Raw genomic sequence first — 21,382 nt, 5'->3', positions numbered from 1 at the left:
CTCAAGAACTGTGAGAAATAAATGTCTATTGTTTGTCACCCAGTCTATGGTATTTTATCATTGCAGCTTAAGTTTAGACACTCCCATACCCTTTTTGGTTTCACTTTTTCAAATTTTTCCTATTTGCTGTCTCTTCCTCCTCATAATTCTAATAATTCTTCAGTCTCTTGACCCTACTCCTCCCTCAACTTCTCTCTCCCTTCAGAGTTGAATTTTCTGAAAATAACAGTAACTCTAATCCCTCATTTCTCACTTATCCATTAAAATCTACTACAACCTGGTTCTTATTCTCATCTTCCTACCAAAAATAATCTTAATAAATTCATTAATTACTTATAAACCAAACTGATGACCTTTTAAATAATTATCATCCTACTTGGAATACACTGCAACATTTTGTAGCATTGTACATTTGAGACAAAAAATATAGGCAGTAAGTAGTACATATTTTTCTGGATTGTCTCAGTTCTAGACATGTGACTGAATTACATATGGGACACACACCAGTGAAAAGCTCCACTGGCAAGTAGGAAACAGGTGTTTATAAATAGAGACTTGTCATCTATATATGTTTTTGGAAATTGAAGTATTGAGAGGAGACATCAGGGAGAATGTACAGTAAGAGGGACTGCTGAAAACAGAATTCTGGGGAACACCAACTTTTAGAGCAGATGAAGAAAAGAGGTGATTACTGGATGAATCAACCTGAGTGGCACACAGGACACCAAAACAGTGTTGGAAATTTTCTTTAAAGAGATGAATTAAGGGGACTTCCCTGGTGGCACAGTGGTTAAGAATCCGCCTGCCAATGCAGGGGACATGGGTTCAAACCCTGGCCCAGGAAGATCCCACATGCCATGGAGCAACTAAGCCCATGAGCCACAACTACTGAGCCTGCGTGCTTAGAGCCTGTGCTCCACAACAAGAGAAGCCACCGCAATGAGAAGCCTGCACACCGCAACGAAGAGTAGCCCCTGCTCACTGCAACTAGAGAAAGGAACGAAGACCCAACACAGCCAAAAATAAATAAATTAATTAATTAAATAAATAAATAAATATATATATAAGCTTATATATACCTTAATGAATAGGTTATAAGCTCCCACAGGACAGAGCTTGTTTTCATCTAGTAGGTAATCAATAAATCTTTGACAGACTGAATTTTTCCTATACTAATATGAAACAGGTATAATTAACAGTCCCCATCCCTTCTGATTTTACCATGATTTACAGTATAACCTGAAGTTGTGCCATAGGGGTACTGCATCACCTTTGAATTAATTAGTGAAATCTGATTTAAAAAGTTTTTAAATGCATTTCAACTGTTATAAAGATTACAATTAAAGAGTTTGCTCTTAAATTCTCAAAAAGCCTGAAATTCTGTTTTCTGAAAAACATTACTTACTTTAAAATAATTCTAAATATAATTCAGTTACAGACACTTATATGGTAATTTTACTGCTCTTAGCTTTAAAAAAAAAAATGTAAATACAAAATAAGACTCAATTAACAGGCACCCCCTAGTGGCAGTAAAATCAAGTTAAGAAAAAAAAATTTTATAAGACGTGGTTTAAGATATAGCTCTCACCAAACCTTGAGAATAATATTGTCAGTAAACAATTTAAAAGCATGTTATATTATATCTACATTTTACTAAATGATTAATAGTGTACGGTAACTAAAAGTTCATTCACACACCAAAATTTCATTAATATTCTTGAGAACTACAGTAAGTGAAATAATGTATATAAATACCCTTCAACAAGTATATAATGACAAATACAAGATATTTTTTAAAAAATCTCATTATAGAGAACAGCTTCCAAAAAAGAAGGCATCTTTGGAATAAAACTTTATATATTTGTGTCAAGAAACTGGAAGCTATAGTAGCTGGAGGGTCAGATGGAGATTTCAGTATCAGAAGTATTCACTGATGACCTTGAACAATCCACAAAACACTTCTAAACACCTCAATTTCCTAATTTATAAATTAGAGATATCAAAATCAGCCTGTAATCTTGTAGAGTTGTTATAAAAATCAAGTGAGAGTTGAATGAAATAGATTACTATTGGTATTTACTAGCATAAATAATTGTAATAATCATGCTTTGTAATTTGTGATTTCACATATAATGTACCTCTCCTGCTTAATGAATTTTTACAACCACCCTGGCAACTAAAATCAATGCTTCCTATTTTATACATGAAAACTCTAAGACCCTAACCAAGCTGGGAGTGTAATCCAGGATTTTTCTCTCCAGGTCTTGTTATCTGTAATTTTATATGACGAGATAGATTATAATCATATTACTTTTCTGATTTGGTCATAATAAATTTTGTTTAGGAGTGATACTATAATACCAGTGTTGTCTAGTCCATTGAGAGAAGACTGATACTCTATAAAGAAAGAACCTATTATTTGCCATTGCATTGGAATTGGGATGATGGAATCCAGCAACAGGACCTCGCCATAGTTCTGCGCTGCAATTAACAGGCAGTTTATTATGCAGTTCCCCTCAGTCTTCCAACATCCACTGACTTGTGTCAGAGAAATAAAAGAATAAAACCAATTAAATATCAAACCAACCACCTAAATAAAATACACCTTTAAAAAAAATCCCAAATCTCAGGTGAAGAGAAGACAATTCAGGGAACAGGTCTAGGGTAGAAATATAAATTAGAGATATAAAATTGACAGTGCACACAGACGACACTTAAAAGCCATGACACTGAATTTAGTAATGTGGTCATGAGTGACATTAGCAAGTCCACTAGCGGATCCCTACTTAGACTGGGCTCAAGAGAAACGGGAGGAAAGGAATTAGAGACAACAAATGTAGACAACTCTTTGGGGGAAGTTTTGTTATCAAAGGGACTAGAGAAATGGAGTGATTGCTAGAAGGGGAGGTGGGATCAAGAGAAAAATGGAAGAAATAACATCACGTTTGAATGTTAATGGTAACACTCTACTAGAGGGAAAAACTGATGATGCAGGGAAGAATTAAAGTGAAGGAAGTCCTTGATTTAGGCCAGAGGGAATATAGAATGTAATCTGAAGCAAACATGGAGGTTTGGTGTTAGATAGGAGATTGGGCATGCCATCTAGAGTAACAGGAGAAAAAGAAGAGTATGTGTATAAGATGCAGGTAAGTAAACAGAGACCAAGTTGGAAGCTTGTGGAAATTCTCTTGTGATTGCCTTCATTTAATCAGTGAAACAAAATAGGAAATGAAGTCATCAGCTGAGGGTGAGAATACGGGAGAGGTGTTTTAAAGGTCTGAGGAAAAGATAAGCGTAAAATGGCCATTTAGGAGAGTGTGGATAAACCAGGTAAATATGCTATCACTGCCTAGCAACATTAGGGGGCTCTCTAAAGATTATGGTCGTGAATTTAAAGATACACCAATCAGCATGATTTTGTTTGTCTCTAGTCACATTTAGCTCTGAGGCACAGAATAGACAGAGTTGTATTTATCCAAGGTACGGATTTTTGTCAAGCAAGATCCATGAAGCAAGAGTTGAGGCTACATGCAAGAAAGTGATTACAATGAATGACCATGGGATATTGCCCACTCTAAGGAAGAAAGAGAGGACATGAAAGAGGTAATGATCATGAAAAGATGGTAGAAACAATGGATTGGAGGCCTGAATAAGGCTGAAGGATTGTTAGGGTTAGGATACTAAAGAAGTGGGCTAGAAAGACGAGAGACGATTAGCAGAAAATGGAAGCTTGAAATTAGTATTTAAGAATTGTTTTAATTAAATGACAAGACCACAGGAAGGTATGGCTGACGTAGGACGGGAAAAAAGATCACTGTAGAAAATAAGTTCAAGAAACTAAGAGGCCAAGGTGTTAGAAGAATCTTTCCTATTTTTCTCTACCAATTTCAGATCTCTTCTATTCATTTGCCAATTCTCAAATATAACACGAATAATCAGAATTACCTTTTATTTTCTCTTTTTTAGATTATAAATTAGGTTGCAAATTACAATAAGATTTGTATGAATCCACCAATTATAACAAAATTTTGCAAAAACAAATCAATTTGATTCATTATGGAGTTTAGTGCAGAGAAATTTTATGTCTCCCATATTTGATAATATGATGTACTTTATAACTTAATACTAAATTACTTTTGGACTCTATTACATAGTTGTCAAAAATTATTTTTATTTGATAAATACAAAATGAAAATCAGAAATTAAAAATAATTATTACCATTAGCTTATAAAATTCTGTATGGATTTTGTTTTTTTAAATTGTCTCTCATGAAATCAGAATTTAAGATATACATCACACACAAAAAAAGAAAAATAATCTCTAGTTTTATAGAAAGATATATTAACAGGTACCTAAAAGAAACACACCTTGACGTTTTAGTTAGATTTTAATAAAATGTGCCCTAATATAACTTTTTCATCAAATGTGCCCTTTATAACTTTTTCCAGCTTTCAAGCAGGAAAGCTCTAATACCCCTCCTCTCACTAGCCAGATAGACTGTGCTTTGTGTCTTTTATTTGGCTTTGAATTTTTATGTCTTTCTTGTTGTTCCAACACAGGAAAAAGCATTACTGTAACTTGCTAAAAATCCATAAAGCCAACTAGGGAAGATTACTTTAGTGCTATATAAAGTACTCATTCTCCAATAAACACTGTATTTCAGAAGCACTGTAGGCCCCTGCCTGCCTAGGGACTGAGGAAGTGGCAATCAAACTAAGGTCAGCCACAGGGCAATGAAGAACATTTCCATTAGCCCAGGAAGACATTTTGATAAATCCATTTAATCATGTTACTGGAAAGCAATAGATTATAACAAATGATGTCTCTTACCTACTTGTAATTATGTGGATTATATATTGGATGACAGTGATTACACTCTGTTAACTAACTTAAAAAATAATATCCTCCATGACTAGATACAGAACCCATACCTATAATCTCATCTGGTATTTATATCAACATTACTATAAACACGAGGACTACAAGTACTGTTGGCTGTTTGGAGTAGCATGCAAATACAACTTCCCATTAATATATGATATGAACACAGAAGATAAAGAGCAACCCAAGAAATCTTTAAATTCTTAGCCTAAAACAAACCTTTAACAGACTATCAGATACAATTATATTAGATTCAACTTTTTTCAATTCAGTGATTTCTACTTTGGTAAAGTGAAATTTAATTTTCTTTTTGCTACTATCCACCTGTGATGGTATGATATATAAGAAATATACATTTGGTTTTCTTCCCCACTTAGAGCTCCTAAAATCTTTGGAATTTTTTAAGTGATAAGAGTGATAAAGGTGAAAAAAGAGAGGTCTCTTTTGTTATTCATAATGAGCCACTTTCAACCACACCTGGGTTTGCTAAACAGATGATGTTTGGAAAACCCCTCTAGAGAGAAGCTGGTTACCAGGGGAGCCAAGCTCATGATTAGAGGACTGGACTTTTAGCCTGCACCTCCGCCTCCAGGAAGGAGAGAGGAGCTGGAGGTTGGGTTAATTACTAATAGCCAATGACTCAATTAATCATACCTCTGTGGTGAGCCTCCATAAAAAATCCTAGCTGAAGAGCTTTGGAGAGCTTCCAAGTTGGTAAACAAGAATGCATTCGTGTCCTGGGAGGGTGGCACACCCCAAACATTACAGGCACTCCTGTGCTCAAGACTCTTCCAGATCTTATCCTATGTATCTCTTCAGCTGGCTGTTCATTTATATCCTTTAAAATATGCTTTATAATAAATTGGTAATAGCAAGTAGAGCATTTTTCTGAGTTCTGTGAGCCATTCTCTCACAAATTACCGAACTCAGAAGGGAGTGGTGGGAACCTCCAATCTATAGCCACTTGGTCAGAAGCACAGGTGACAACACAGACTTGCAACTGGGTCTGATATAGGGGCAGTCTTGTGGGACTGAGCCCTGAACCTGTGAGATCTAATGCTATCTCCAGGTAGATGGTATCAGAATTTAGTTAATTGTAGAACATCCAGCTGGAAATGAAGAACTGCCTCATGGTGGTGGTGGTGGGGGGGACCCACACATCTGGTGGCCAGAGGTGTTCTATGGGTAGGGTACCAAAGAAAAACAGGACTTTTTTCCTTCTACTACATTAATAATAAAGGCATTTGGTAGGCGGTGGGGAAAAACTGGACAATATTCAAAGTTTAGGAACACCAAGTTGCATTAAATAAAAAGAGAAAATGTGCAAAAAATGGTGAAAATCTAAGAACAACTTAAACATAGTTCTAGAAGGATACTGTACTCATAAAAATTATTACTCTATCACTACCTTAATCATTCACTTTAGATCAGGTTGCTTCATCAGGCAATAATGTAACATACAATTAAACATCAAAATCATCTGATCATTCTATAAATGTACTGAGTTTCACTGTGAATACTGAAAAAAGAATGAGACCCTCTATTCCAAATAGAGAGAAAATCTTAATAAAAATTTTATATCAGTGTTTCTCAAGCTGTATTCTGCAAAGCCCAAGAACCTTCCTCAAAGCTTTGCTTCTTTAGCCATGGGAGACACTGGAGTTCCAGTTACTCAATCTCTTCCCTCCAACTCCAGTTCTTCCCATTCAGAGAAGTGCCATTTTTGACTCTTTTTTACATAATAGAGTTTTGCTAAAGCTTTTCTTTGTAAAAAGATTCCATCACTAAAATCAAACAAATAAACTACCCAAACCAAATAGTTTGAAACTTTATATAGTTAATAGCTGTTGTTAAGTTAAAGCTTCAACAAGATTTTGATTTGATTTGATAGTTATATACAGTAAAACAACTTAACAATCAAACTTTTTGTTTCAGATTCCCAGGAAAAGTAAACACCTTACCCAGCATGACTAGATGATGAAGGTGGTGGCAAATCTGGTGTAAGAACATAAAGACTGTTGTTTTTTGGCAAGTGTAGTGATTTTAAGACCGTCTGAAAAACAAAAAATAAAAACAAATATAAAATAACTATTGATTGTGCATTTTTAATCTTTTCCTATAATTCTTAGAAAATTATCACTATTGTAGTTTGACTTTGCATCTTTTGACAATTTCCTAAATAGGATAATACAGAAGAACTACTGAATCGCAAAAAATCTCTCTCTCATAAATATCGTAAGTTAGCATAAATATGAATATTAAAATAAAATACAAATTCTTTAGCTCATGAAACGATACAAATATATAAGAACACAGTTGAGAATCATTAATTTCTTCATTGAAGAAGCATATCCTTGCAACTAATATCCACTTCATTCAGGATCATTATAGCAAAAATTAGCGATGTAGGTGTTCAGAGATCATTAGACCTAGAAAAGATTATAGAGAGTACCTCAACCTAAAGACTTTATAGATGAGGAGCTGCAGCCTAATAGGTGAAATGACTTGGATGAGGTCTCTTGTAAGTGTTACCTAGGTCACTTAACTGTTAGGCCAGATAATTTTTTTTGTTAAAGCACTTTGTCTGGGGTGAATAAACTACTCTTGGGCTACCTCTGACCTACTATCTTGATAACCACACAAAATTTCACCAAATTTATTTGCCAGAGAACTCCTACATACCTTTCAAACTCCCAACTTGATGGTAAATACCCGCTAATTCAAAATTTTTTGGACAGCAAGAAACATTAAGAAACACATTTTACATCTTTACATCATAACCCAGGACAAAAATACTTACTCAACAGATATTTATTGAGCCACCAATTCTGTGCCAGGAGTATTCTAAACACTGAAGATATAGCAGTGAACATGATAGTCTAAAACCCCTGATCTTCAGGAGCTTACATTTTAGTAGGAATAAACAAAGTAACCTATATAGTTGACTACTAGAAGTGATAGTTTTCGTGACTAAACATAAAGCAGAAAAGGGAGGGTGAAGAATATGAGGCTGGGGAATTACATAATTTAAACTTGGTTATCAGGGTGGTTCTCACTTGGCCAATGTGACATTTGAGCAAAAACTTGAAAGTGGTGAGGAAAGAAACCATGAACATATATAGAAAAAGAATATGGCTGGCAAAGGCAATAGCCAGTGCAAAATGCTTACTGAACAACAAGGAGTCCAATGCAGCTGAAGCCAAACGAGTTCTGATAGGAAACAGGTCAGAGAGGTTAACAGTGATGCCAGGAGATAGGTGAGAGGAAACGTGTTGAGACATTTAAGCTAATGTAAGGGCTTTGACTTTTTCTCTGAATGAGATCAGAAGCTATTGGAGTGACATTATCGGATTCATATTATAAAGGATCTCTTTCTCAGCTGTGTTGAAAATGGATGGGAAAAGGTTGACAAAGGAGGGCAGAAGCACAGAGGAGAGTAATAAAATATACTAAGACAAGGATGATAATGGCTTATGTCAGTGTGATGGTAATAGAAGTGATGCAAAATAGGTGAATTCTGGATATATTCTGAAGATCACACCAAAAGGATTTCATGACAGACTGGATATGAGTCAATAATGATCCTAAAGCTTTTAGACAACAAATGGAAGGATAAAGTTGCCGTCAACTGAAATGGAAAGACTGCAAATGAAGACCTCTAGGCATGTAAGTTTGAAATGTGTATTAAACATTCAAGTGGAGAAGACAAGAAAGCAGTCAGATATATCCATCTGGAATTCAGGGAACAGGTCTAGGGTAGAAATATAAATTAGAGATATAAAATTGACAGTGCACACAGACGACACTTAAAAGCCATGACACTGAATTTAGTAATGTGGTCATGAGTGACATTAGCAAGTCCACTAGCAGATCCCTACTTAGACTGGGCTCAAGAGAAACGGGAGGAAAGGAATTAGAGACAACAAATGTAGACAACTCTTTGGGGGAAGTTTTGTTATCAAAGGGACTAGAGAAATGGAGTGATTGCTGGAAGGGGAGGTGGGATCAAGAGAAAAATGGAAGAAATAACATCACGTTTGAATGTTAATGGTAACACTCTACTAGAGGGAAAAACTGATGATGCAGGGAAGAATTAAAGTGAAGGAAGTCCTTGATTTAGGCCAGAGGGAATATAGAATGTAATCTGAAGCAAACATGGAGGTTTGGTGTTAGATAGGAGATTGGGCATGCCATCTAGAGTAACAGGAGAAAAAGAAGAGTATGTGTATAAGATGCAGGTAAGTAAACAGAGACCAAGTTGGAAGCTTGTGGAAATTCTCTTGTGATTGCCTTCATTTAATCAGTGAAACAAAATAGGAAATGAAGTCATCAGCTGAGGGTGAGAATACGGGAGAGGTGTTTTAAAGGTCTGAGGAAAAGATAAGCGTAAAATGGCCATTTAGGAGAGTGTGGATAAACCAGGTAAATATGCTATCACTGCCTAGCAACATTAGGGGGCGCTCTAAAGATTATGGTCGTGAATTTAAAGATACACCAATCAGCATGATTTTGTTTGTCTCTAGTCACATTTAGCTCTGAGGCACAGAATAGACAGAGTTGTATTTATCCAAGGTACGGATTTTTGTCAAGCAAGATCCATGAAGCAAGAGTTGAGGCTACATGCAAGAAAGTGATTACAATGAATGACCATGGGATATTGCCCACTCTAAGGAAGAAAGAGAGGACATGAAAGAGGTAATGATCATGAAAAGATGGTAGAAACAATGGATTGGAGGCCTGAATAAGGCTGAAGGATTGTTAGGGTTAGGATACTAAAGAAGTGGGCTAGAAAGACGAGAGACGATTAGCAGAAAATGGAAGCTTGAAATTAGTATTTAAGAATTGTTTTAATTAAATGACAAGACCACAGGAAGGTATGGCTGACATAGGACGGGAAAAAAAGATCACTGTAGAAAATAAGTTCAAGAAACTAAGAGGCCAAGATGTTAGAAGAATCATTTACAAGGCTATATTACTAAGAATTAACACAGAGAGCAATTATAAACCAGGAACTAAAAATCATCAGAAAATGAGGAAAGATGACCTCAGTAAGTAGGTGATACAATTTTTTTTTACATGAAAGTCAAAGCTGAAGGTTTTTTAGAGAGGAAGGACTGGAAATGGAAATGAGGAACAATGAGAACACACATTTTACCAGTTAGTCCAGTGGTATGACGGCTACTGGAGCAAAGAAATTAACACTGAGAAGCCTACAGAAAAACAGTGTGATCAGAAAGGCAGATTTCAGTCAGAGGGTAGATGGTGAAGAGAATGTGCAGGGAAGAGGCTGACAATAAGAGGAATTTGGTTAATGATGAATAGTTCCACAGGACATAGCAAAAAGGTTTCAAGCACTGTAAAGGAAAAAGAATAGAGACAGATATGGGCTGTGCAGAGGCTATGGAGGTTTGAGTGAGGGGTGAAGTGGGAATCTGAGACTCCTTGCAGTGACTTGCATAAACAGGAGGAAAAGGCTTAATGAAATTGGTTCTGGTTGAATCAAAGCAAATAATAATGTCAGGGCTGAAAGTGTTGGAAAGAAAGGTGGAGTAGATATCTAGGATCCCCTTTTAACCCTGCAGATAGAAGTAGGGACACCTGAGAAGGGCTGATCTTACCCAAGCATAGAACATAATGAACTTATTCTTGACCCCTCCATGAGAGGGCCCATCTTACTAAGGGCACAGTCTTCCTTCACAGGCTTTGGGACTTACTCTTGACTCATTAGTTATTTCTTAAATAAAAAGAAATACTTACTCATTATTTGCAATACACTCTGACATCTTTTATCCTATTTCTTTTAATACTGGCTATAACCCACTCAGTTAACTTCAAAACTCACTAATGGCTTGCGACCCATGGTTTGAAAATAAGACACTGTAGTAGGTAATTAATCATAACTTCACAATCATCCAGGAAGCCCTGAAGTTCTGAATCTTTTTGTCAAATATATGAAAGTCCTTTTGAAACTGATTTATGTTACCTTTCAAGAGTTCATGTGCAAACAAAAAAAAAAACCACATGCATATACACACAGGAAAGTTATTTTTCATCTTCCATTATTTTACTTTGAGGATTATTGATAACTGCTTGGTCTTACCACTTGATCATTATTGTCAGTTTGCCATGCCATCATCCAAAGATTTTCCACTAAACCTTCCTTCTCAAACCACATATGATATGATGAAATAAATGGATGCTTTCTTTAAGTCATTCAGTCATTCCACAAACATTTATTTGATGCCTGTTATACCAGGCATTGGATATCTAATGGTGAAAGAAACAGACGTGGTCCCTCTACTTATGGTGTTGTGATGGGAAACGCTGGGATGGGAGCCTTTTATACAGAGGTCTGTTACAGAAAAGTAACATTTTAAGCTGAGACTTGAAAGATGAAAAAGAGCCACCCATGTGAAGAATTGGGTGTAAAGCATTCCAGGCAGTTAAATAGCACCTGTCAGGTAAAGTTATAGAGAGCTTGAGCCTATTAGAAGAATTAAAAAGAGGTTTCTATGGCTGCAGCTTGGAAAGAGAGGGTATGAAAGGCTAAAGATGAGGCTGTAGATGTGAATAGAGGGTAAATAATACAATACCTTTTAAACCATGGTGAGTAGCTTGAATTTTATTCAAAGTGCAATAAAAATTTATGCTTTACCAGGAGAGTGATATAATTTGATTTATATTTTTAAAAGCTCATTCTGGCTCCTGTGTTGGGAATGCATTGGGAGAACCCAAGAAAAAAAGCTGGAAAAACAATAATGAAGCTATTACACTGTTCCAGGCAAGATATGCTAACAGCCTGGATTAGGCAGTGCAATAAAAATACTGAAAAGTGGCCATGGTTGAGATATATTTTGGAGATAGATGCTATAGGACTTACCAAAGGATTAGGTGCTTCTGAAATTTTTAAAAAATTTATTTTATTGGGGAATTCCCTGGCAGTCCAGTGGTTAGGACTCAGCTCTTTCACTGCCATGGCCCGGGTTCAATCCCTGGTCAGGGAACTAAGATCCCGCAAGCTGCACAGCATGGCCAATAAATTAATAAATTAATTAATATTTATTTTTATTGAATTATAATTGATTTACAATGTTGTGTTAGTTTCTGAGGATTAGGTGTTTTTCAAATGGGAAAAGATTAATGTCCACATTTTTGGATTTAGCACTGGTGATATAGTTCTGCCATTTATAGGGGAAGACTGGTGGAGAAATGGCATGGGAAGGAAAATCAAGGGTTCCATTTTAAACATGTTAAGTTAAAGATGCCAATAAGGTATGCAAGCATAAAAGTGAACTACCAATTTGGATATGTGAATTCACAGAAGTATAACCTGGAAATATAAATTTGGAAGCAATCAGAAAATTAATGGCATGGAAATAGCAGAAATCACCTACGGAAAAGAGTACATAGAAATAAGTAACTGAAAATATTATTGATAACAAAGACTAAGTTCAAATACAGTCAGCCCTCCATATCCATGGGTTCCACACACAAGGATGGAAAATACTCAGAAAAATTCCAAAAGTTCCAAAAAGCAAAACTTGAATTTGATGCACATCAGCAACTATTTACATAGCACTTACATTGTATTAGGTATTATAAGTAATTTAGAGATGACTTAAAGTATACAGAGGATGTGTAGGTTATATGCAAATAAAATGCCATTTTATATAAGAGACTTGAGCATCCACGGATTTTGGTATGGGGTGCGGTCCTGGAACCAATCTCCTATGGTTACTGAGAGACAGCTGTATTAGAACACATAGCTTTAAGAACATTTTCAACATGATTGCCTTTCTCTTCACAAACTAACGAAAATGCCATGTAAGGCTGATTCACATTCACAGGTCTCTCAGTAAATGAAGGAATAAATGATATAGCTATGTAAACTACTACATTTTGGTGTTTTACTTCTGCCAAAGTTGCTGATTTACTCAGTCAAGACTTATTTTTATTTTTTAATCCACATTTCAATTAGAGCAACCATAAAGCAGCAGGGATCAGTCAGCTATAGCCTGTGTGACAAATTCAGCCCAGTGCCTGCTTTTGGATGGCCTGTGAGTTGAGCATGGTTTTTACATTTTTTTTTTTTTTTTTTTTGCGGTACGCAGGCCTCTCACTGCGTTGCGGAGCACAGGCTCTGGACGCGCAGGCTCAGCGGCCATGGCTCACGGGCCCAGCCGCTCCGCGGCATGTGGGATCTTCCCAGACCGGGGCACGAACCCGTGTCCCCTGCATCGGCAGGCGGACTCTCAACCACTGCGCCACCAGGGAAGCCCTACATTTTAAATGTTTGAAAACAAATCAAAAGAAGAGTATTTCATGATATGTGAAATTATATAAAATGCAAATTTCTGTGTCCACAAATATTGATTTATTGGAACAGTCATGCTCACTCTTACACAAATGGTCTAATTATTTTCAAGCTATAACAGCAGAATTGAGTAGTTGCAACAGAGACTATATGGCCCAAAAAGCTTAAAACATTAACTACCTGGCTCTGTACAGAAAAAGTTTGCTGATCCCTAATATAGCACATCACTAATTTGTACCTAATTTATAAATATCTTGCCAACCTGTAATTTCTATAAATAACTTACTGAAGTACTCAGAACATCTCTACATATCAAATGAACTCACATATAATTATTTATAAGCATTATGTCTACCAGAAGCAATTGACAAAGAATTGAACCAAAAGATGAAGATTCTAAGTTTCTGCCTGGTACTGAAGTACCAACTCAGTAACTACTGTGAAAAGATTTGATAATTATTTCTACCTCAAACACCTAAAACTCTGGAGTTAACTCATTTCCTTCCATCACTCCCTACTCTCTGTCAGAAAAAGAGTAAGTGTGTGAAATATTTTATGCCAAAGGCTGCTACTGGGTCCTTGAGAATAGCAACTACTACCTTAAAATTGCAACACTTTGTACAAATTCTTAAAATATAACTCATTCTATGCACCTGACCCTATCCAAGTAAACAAAGAAATATTCTTACCATTTAAATTTTCCGAGTTAAAAAGATTTCCTATTATCTTCCTTGTTCCATAAACACTACTGGACATAAATGTATATACTGTGTATGACTTCTTTCAGGCCAATAAGTAATTGTTCAATAAATTATTATTCTAGGCTCTCCCGCTTAAGGCGGGAAATGAGCTGCTGACTGGAGTGGTGAGCAGCCTTGCTGACCGTCAGAAGAGTGACCTAGTAGAGCCAATCTGCAAGGAAAGGAAGGGCCAAATACAGCAACTTTTTCATGGCTATAAAAGGGAGAGCTTGACATGCCCACACCACGGGACCTCTAGAAACTTTCCTGAGCCGTGTGGCTGACAAGGTCTTGGTGCTCCGGCCAGGTGTCAGGCCTGAGCCTCTGAGGTGGGAGAGCCGGGTTCAGGACACTGTATCACCAGAGACCTCCTTGACCCACGTAATATAAACCAGTGAGAGCTCTCCCAGAGATCCCATTCTCAACGATAAGACCTGGCTCCATTCAATGGCCAGAAAGCTCCAGCACTGGACACCCCATGCCATACAAGTAGCAAGACAGAAACATAACCCCACCCATTAGCAGAGAGCCTGCCTAAAAATAGTAATAAGTTCACAGACACCCAAAAACATACCGCTGGACGTGGTCCTGCCCACCATAAAGACAAGACCCACCTCATCCATCAAACACAGGCACCAGTCCCCTCACCCAGGAAGCCTACACAAGTCACTGAACAAACTTACCCACTGGCGACAGGCACCAAAAACAATGGGAACTACGAACTGCAGCCTGCGAAAAGGAGACCCCAAACACAGTCAGTTAAGCAAAATGAGAAGACAGAGAAATACGCAGTAGATGAAGGAGCAAGGTAAAAACCCACCAGTCCAAACAAATGAAGAGGAAATAGGCAGTCTACCTGTAATAGAAGTCAGAGTAATGATAGTAAAGATGATCCTAAATCTTGGAAATAGAATAGAGAAAACACAAGAAACGTTTAACATGGACCTAGAAGAACTAAAGAGCAAACAAACAATGATGAATAACAAAATAAATGAAATTAAAAATTCTCTAGAAGGAATCAATAGCAGAATAACTGAGGCAGAAGAACAGATAAGTGACCTGGAAGATAAAATAGTGAAAATAACTACAACAGAGCAGAATAAAGAAAAAAGAATGAAAAGAATTGAAGACGATCTCAGAGACGTCTGGGAAAACATTAAATGCACCAACATTCAAATTATAGGGGTCCCATAAAAAGAAGACAAAAAGAAAGGAGCTGAGAAAATATCTGAAGAGATTATAGTTGAAAACTTCGCTAATATGGGAAAGGAAATAGTCAATCAACTGCAGGAAGCACAGAGACTCCCACACAGGATAAATCCAAGGAGAAATACTCCAAGACATATATTAATAAAACTATCAAAAATTAAATACAAAGAAAAACTATTAAAAGCAGCAGGGGAAAAGCAACAAATAACATACAAGGGAATCCCCATAAGGTCAACAGCTGATCTTTCAGCAAAAACTCTGCAAGCCAGAAAGGAGTGGCAGGACATATTTAAAGTGATGAAAGGGAAAAACCTGCAACCAAGATTGCTCCACCCAGCAAGGATCTCATTCAGATTTGATGGAGAAATTAAAACATTTACAGACAAGCAAAAGCTAAGAGAATTCTACACCACCAAACCAGCTTTACAACAAATGCTAAAGGAACTTCTCTAGGCAGGAAACACAAGAGAAGGGAAAGACCTACAATAAGAAACCCAAAACAATTAAGAAAGTGGTGACAGGAACATGCATACTGATAATTACCTTAAATGTAAATGGACTAAATGCTCCAACCAAAAGACACAGACTGGTTGAATGGATCCAAAAACAAGACTGTATATATGCTGTCTACAAGAGACCCACTTCAGACCTAGGGACACATACAGACTGAAAATGAGGGGATAGAAAAAGATATTCCATGCAAATGGAAATCGAAAGAAAGCTGGAGTAGCAATCCTAATATCAGATAAAATAGACTTTAAAATAAAGACTCTCACAAGAGACAAATAAGAACACTACATAATGATCAAGGGCTCAAACCAAGAAAAAGATATAACAATTGTAAATACTTATGCACCCAACATAGGAGCACTTCAATACATAAGGCAAATGCTGACAGCCATAAAAGAGGAAATCAACAGTAACACAATCATAGTAGGGGACTTTAACAGCCCACTTTCATCAATGAACAGATCATCCAAAATGAAAATAAATAAGGAAACACAAGCTTTAAACAAAATGGACTTAATTGATATTTATAGGCCATTCCATCCAAAAACAACAGAATACACTTTCTTCTCAAGTGCTTATGGAATATTTTCCAGGATAGATCATATCTTGGGTCACAAACCAAGCCTTGGTAAATTTAAGAAAACTGAAATCATGTCAAGTATCTTTTCCAACCACAATGCTATGAGACTAGATATGAATTACAGGAAAAAAACTGTAAAATATAAACACATGGAGGCTAAACAATATGCTACTAAATAACCAAGAGATCACTGAAAAAATCAAAGAGGAAATCAAAAAATACCTAGAAACAAATGACAATGGAGACACGACTACCCAAAACCTATGGGATGCAGCAAAAGCAGTTCTAAGAGGGAAGTCTATAGCAATACAATCCTACCTCAAAAACAAGAAAAATCTCAAAATTAACAACCTAACCTTATACCTAAAGCAATTACACAAAGAAGAACAAAAAAAACCCCAAAGTTCGCAAAATGAAAGAAATCATAAAGATCAGATCAGAAATAAATGAAAAAGAAATGAAGGAAACTACAGCAATGATCAATAAAACTAAGAGCTGGTTCTTTGAGAAGATATACAAAATTGATGAACGATTAGGCAGACTCATCAAGAAAAAAAGGGAAAATGACTCAAATCAATAGAATTAGAAATGAAAAAGGAGAAGAAACAACTGACACTGCAGAAATACAAAGGATCATGAGAGATTACTACAAGCAGCTGTATGCCCATAAAATGGAAAACCAGGAAGAAATGGACAAATTCTTAGAAAAGCACAACCTTCCAAGACTGAACCAGGAAGAAATAGAAAATATAAACAGACCAATCAATAGCACTGAAATTGAAATTGTGATTAAAAACTTTCCAACAAACAAAAGCCCAGGACCAGATGGCTTCACAGGCGAATTCTATCAAACATTTACAAAAGAGCTAACACCTATCTTTCTCAAACTCTTCCAAAATATAGCAGAGGGAGGAACACTCCCAAACTCATTCTACAAGGCCCCTACCACCCTGATAAAAAAACCAGACAAAGATGTCACAAGAAAAGAAAACTACAGACCAATATCACCGATGAACATAGATGCAAAAATCCTCAACAAAATACTAGTAAGCAGAATCGAACAGCATATTAAAAGGATCATATACCGTGATGAAGTGGGGTTTGTCCCAGGGATGTAAAGTATTCTTCAATATATGTAAAACAATCAGTGTGACACTCCATATTAACAAGTTGAAGGAGAAAAACCATATGATCATCTCAATAGATGCAGAGAAAGCTTTTGACAAAATTCAACACCCAGTTATGGTAAAAAACCTCCAGAAAGCAGGCATAGAGGGAACTTAGGTCAACATAATAAAGGCCATATATGACAAACCCACAGCCAACGTCGTCCTCAATGGTGAAAAACTGAAACCATTTCCACAAATATCAGGAAAAAGACAAGGTTGCCCACTCTCACCACTATTGTTCAACATAGTTTTGGAAGTTTAAGCCACAGCAATCAGAGAAGATAAAAAGATAAAAGGAATCCAAATCAGAAAAGAAGAAGTAAAACTGTCACTGTTTGCAGAGGACATGATACTATACATAGAGAATCCTAACGATGCTACCAGAAACTACTAAAGCTAATCAATGAATTTGGTAAAGCAGCAGGATACAAAATTAATGCACAGAAATCCCTTGTATTCTTATACACTAATGATGAAAATTCTGAAAGAGAAATTAAGGAAACACTCCCATTTACCATTGCAACAAAAAGAATAAAATACCTAGGAATAAACCTACCTAAGGAGACAAAAGACCTGTATTCAGAAAACTATAAGACACTGATGAAAGAAATTAAAGATGATACAAGCAGATGGAGAGATATACCATGTTCTCGGATTGGAAGAATCAACAGTGTGAAAATGACTCTACTACCCAAAGCAATCTACAAATTCAATGCAATCCCTATCAAGCTACCAATGGCATTTTTCACAGAACCAGAACAAAAAATTTCACAATTTATATGGAGACACAGAAGACCCCGAATAGCCAAAGCAATCTTGAGAAAGAAAAATGGAGCTGGAGGAATCAGGCTCCTTTCCTTCAGACCAACTACAAAGCTACAGTCATCAACGTAGTATGGTACTGGCACAAAAACAGAAATATATATCAATGGAACAGGATAGAAAGCCCAGAGATAGATAGACCCACGCACATATGGTCACCTTATCTTTGATAAAGGAGGCAAGAATATACAATGGAGAAAAGACAGCCTCTTCAATAAGTGGTGTTGGGAAAACTGGACAGCTACATGTAAAAGAATGAAACTAGAGCACTCCCTAACACCATACACAAAAATAAACTCAAAATGGATTAAAGACCTAAATGGAAGGCCAGACACTTAGAGGAAAACATAGGCAGAACACTCTATGACATAAATAACAGCAAGATCCTTTTTGACCCACCTCATAGAGAAATGGAAATAAGAAGCAAAAATAAATAAATGGGACCTAATCAAACTTAAAAGCTTTTGCACAGCAAAGGAAACCATAAACAAGGCAAAAACATAACCCTAAGAATGGGAGAAAATATTTGCAAATGAAGCAACTGACAAAGGATTAATCTCCAAAATTTACAAGCAGCTCAAGCAGCTCCATATCAAAAAAAACAAAAAACCCAATCCAAAAATGGGCAGAAGACTTAAATAGGCATTTCTCCAAAGAAGATATACAGATTGCCAACAAACCCATGAAAGGACGCTCAACATCACTAATCGTTAGAGAAATGCAAATCAAAACTACAATGAGGTATCACCTCACACCACTCAGAATGGTCATCATTTAAAAATCTACAAACAATAAATGCTGGAGAGGGTGTGGAGAATAAGGAAACCCTCTTGCACTGTTGGTGGGAATGTAAATTGATACAGCCACTATGGAGAACAGTATGGAGGTTCCTTAAAAAACTAAAAATAGAACTACCATTTGACCCAGCAATCCCACTACTGGGCATATACCCTGAGAAAACCGTAATTCAAAAAGAGTCATGTAGGGTTTCCCTGGTGGCGCAGTAGTTGAGAGTCCGCCTGCCGATGCAGGGGACACGGGTTCATGCCCCAGTCCGGGAAGATCCCACATGCCGCAGAGCGGCTGGGCCTGTGAGCCACAGCCGCTGAGCCTGCGTGTCCGGAGCCTGTGCTCCGCAACGGGAGAGGCCACAGCAGTAAGAGGCCCGTGTACCGCAAGAAAAAAAAAACAAAAAACCGAGTCATGTACCACAATGTTCATTGCAGGTCTATTTACAACAGCCTGGACATGGAAGCAACCTAAGTGTCCATCAACAGATGAATGGATAAAGAATATGTGGCACATATATACAATGGAATATTACTCAGCCATAAAAAGAAATGAAATTGAGTTAGCTGGATGGACCTAGAGTCTGTCATACAGAGTGAAGTAAGTAAGTCAAAAAGAGAAAAACAAATACTGTATGCTAACACATATAAACGGAATCTTAAAAAAAAGGTTCTAAAGAACCTAGGGGCAGGATGGGAATAAAGACACAGACATAGAGAATGGACTTGAGAATACAGGGAGGGGGAAGGTAAGCTGGGACAAAGTGAGAGAGTGGCATAGACATATATACATTACCAAATGTAAAACAGATAGCTAGTGGGAAGCAGCTGCATAGCACTGGGAGATCAGCCTGGTGCTTTGTGAACACGTGAAGGGGTGGGATAGGGAGGGTGGGAGGGAGACTCAAGAGAGAGTAGACATGGGGATCTATGTATATGTATAGCTGACTCACTTTGTTATACAGCAGATACTAACACACCATTGTAAAGCAATTATACTCTAATAAAGATGTTAAGAAAAAAATTATTATTCCAAGGCACTTACTGATACTGACATCATATGAGGTTTGAGAAAAATGTAAAAGCTCTCAAAAAAGAATGTCAAATTAACTCCTATAAAATAGTTAGAAGTAGGAAAAACATGCCACTTACATATCTAACTCACTTAAAACTGTTGTTGGTTTACTATGAAAATGTTTTAGCTTGAAAAACATTGTTTGCTGATTCCTTAAACTCAGCTACTATTACCAAACCTACAACTGACATATGTAACAACATTAATAAAAAACAATTTTATACATCATTTAGTCAATAGCATAACTTAATTTTCTTTTATTTTTATGCAGTTACTAAACTCACACTGTCTTCCACATCTCCAGTCTTCCAGCCTTTTAACAGCATTTTAGACACAGGTATCTGAAGTTCATTTTCTAGAATCTGTTTAATTTCTCCTGTACGAAAAAGAGGAGACCAGATATTACTAACAAAATAATGCAATAAATATTTGTTCATATCCAGAGCTAGCATTAATATTAGGCATATGGTCCACAGTCAATGACATCTGTCTGATGAATGCATATGAAAAATTTCAGTAGTCCAAACTTCAAATCTTGATCATACAACATGTTGTGCCTTTGAAGAACTAAGGCTCCACCATTATGATAAAAGACTCCACAATTACTTAAGTACCTTTTTAAAAAGAAACAGATACCAGTGATTGGGGGTTTGAAAGGAAATAATCTATTTTAAACCAACTGATAATATTTATATGTGCTCAGCATATGGTAGGAGTAGTCGGTAAAGTACAAAACTTGAGGCATTATAGTATAGGGAAAGCAAATTGTGGAATGAAGACGTGGGCTGAAGTCTTATCTTGAAGAAATCAAATAACTTACCTGTTTTTTTTTTTGGATCTATAAAATGGGGAATAATATTGTTTATCTCATCTACCTCTAAGATAAGATTTTTTGCATCTATAAAATGGGGAATAATATTGCCTATCTTATCTACCTCTAGGGTTCAAGGGTGAAAGGAGATAACATCCATGAATGTAGCTGGAAAAAAATAATAAAGTCAATGTATATAATCTAGAAGACAATTTAAACTGTGCTGAAGAGAAAAGCAGCAGAATTTCAGAAAAGAAAAAAAATTATGGTGGATCAAATAGTCAGAGAAAGTTTTGTGAGACAGATGAGACTTAAACCCAGCTTGAAATACAGCTGCATTTAAACCAAACTTGAAGTATAGCTGGGTTGTGAAGGAGAGCCAAATCAAAGGCCAGGATATTCTATTCAGTGAAGACAAAGACCAAAAGGTAAAAAGGAAAAAATGAAAATGATGCTAATGAGAAACAGGGAGAAATCACAAT

The 21,382-nt window shown here is 36.5% G+C and overlaps 1 protein-coding gene across 8 annotated transcripts in view; it reads right to left on the bottom strand.

The window, feature by feature from the left end:
* The window catches only part of FAF1 (Fas associated factor 1), a 494,094-nt gene that overhangs the window by 251,187 nt on the left and 221,525 nt on the right, over positions 1–21,382 (bottom strand). For all 8 annotated transcript variants that reach the window (XM_073789929.1, XM_019937835.3, XM_073789930.1 and 5 more), the window contains 2 exons: positions 20,374–20,465; positions 6,844–6,935 (listed from right to left, as the gene is read on the bottom strand). In XM_073789929.1, coding sequence (XP_073646030.1) covers positions 6,844–6,935; positions 20,374–20,465 — 184 coding nt within the window. The remainder of the gene's footprint in view (positions 1–6,843; positions 6,936–20,373; positions 20,466–21,382) is intronic.

This window comes from Tursiops truncatus, chromosome 1, assembly GCF_011762595.2.
Source record: "Tursiops truncatus isolate mTurTru1 chromosome 1, mTurTru1.mat.Y, whole genome shotgun sequence".
NCBI lineage: Eukaryota > Metazoa > Chordata > Mammalia > Artiodactyla > Delphinidae > Tursiops > Tursiops truncatus.
The sequence above is the reverse complement of the archived record's forward strand: the minus strand, read 5'-3'. Positions and strand labels throughout refer to the sequence as shown.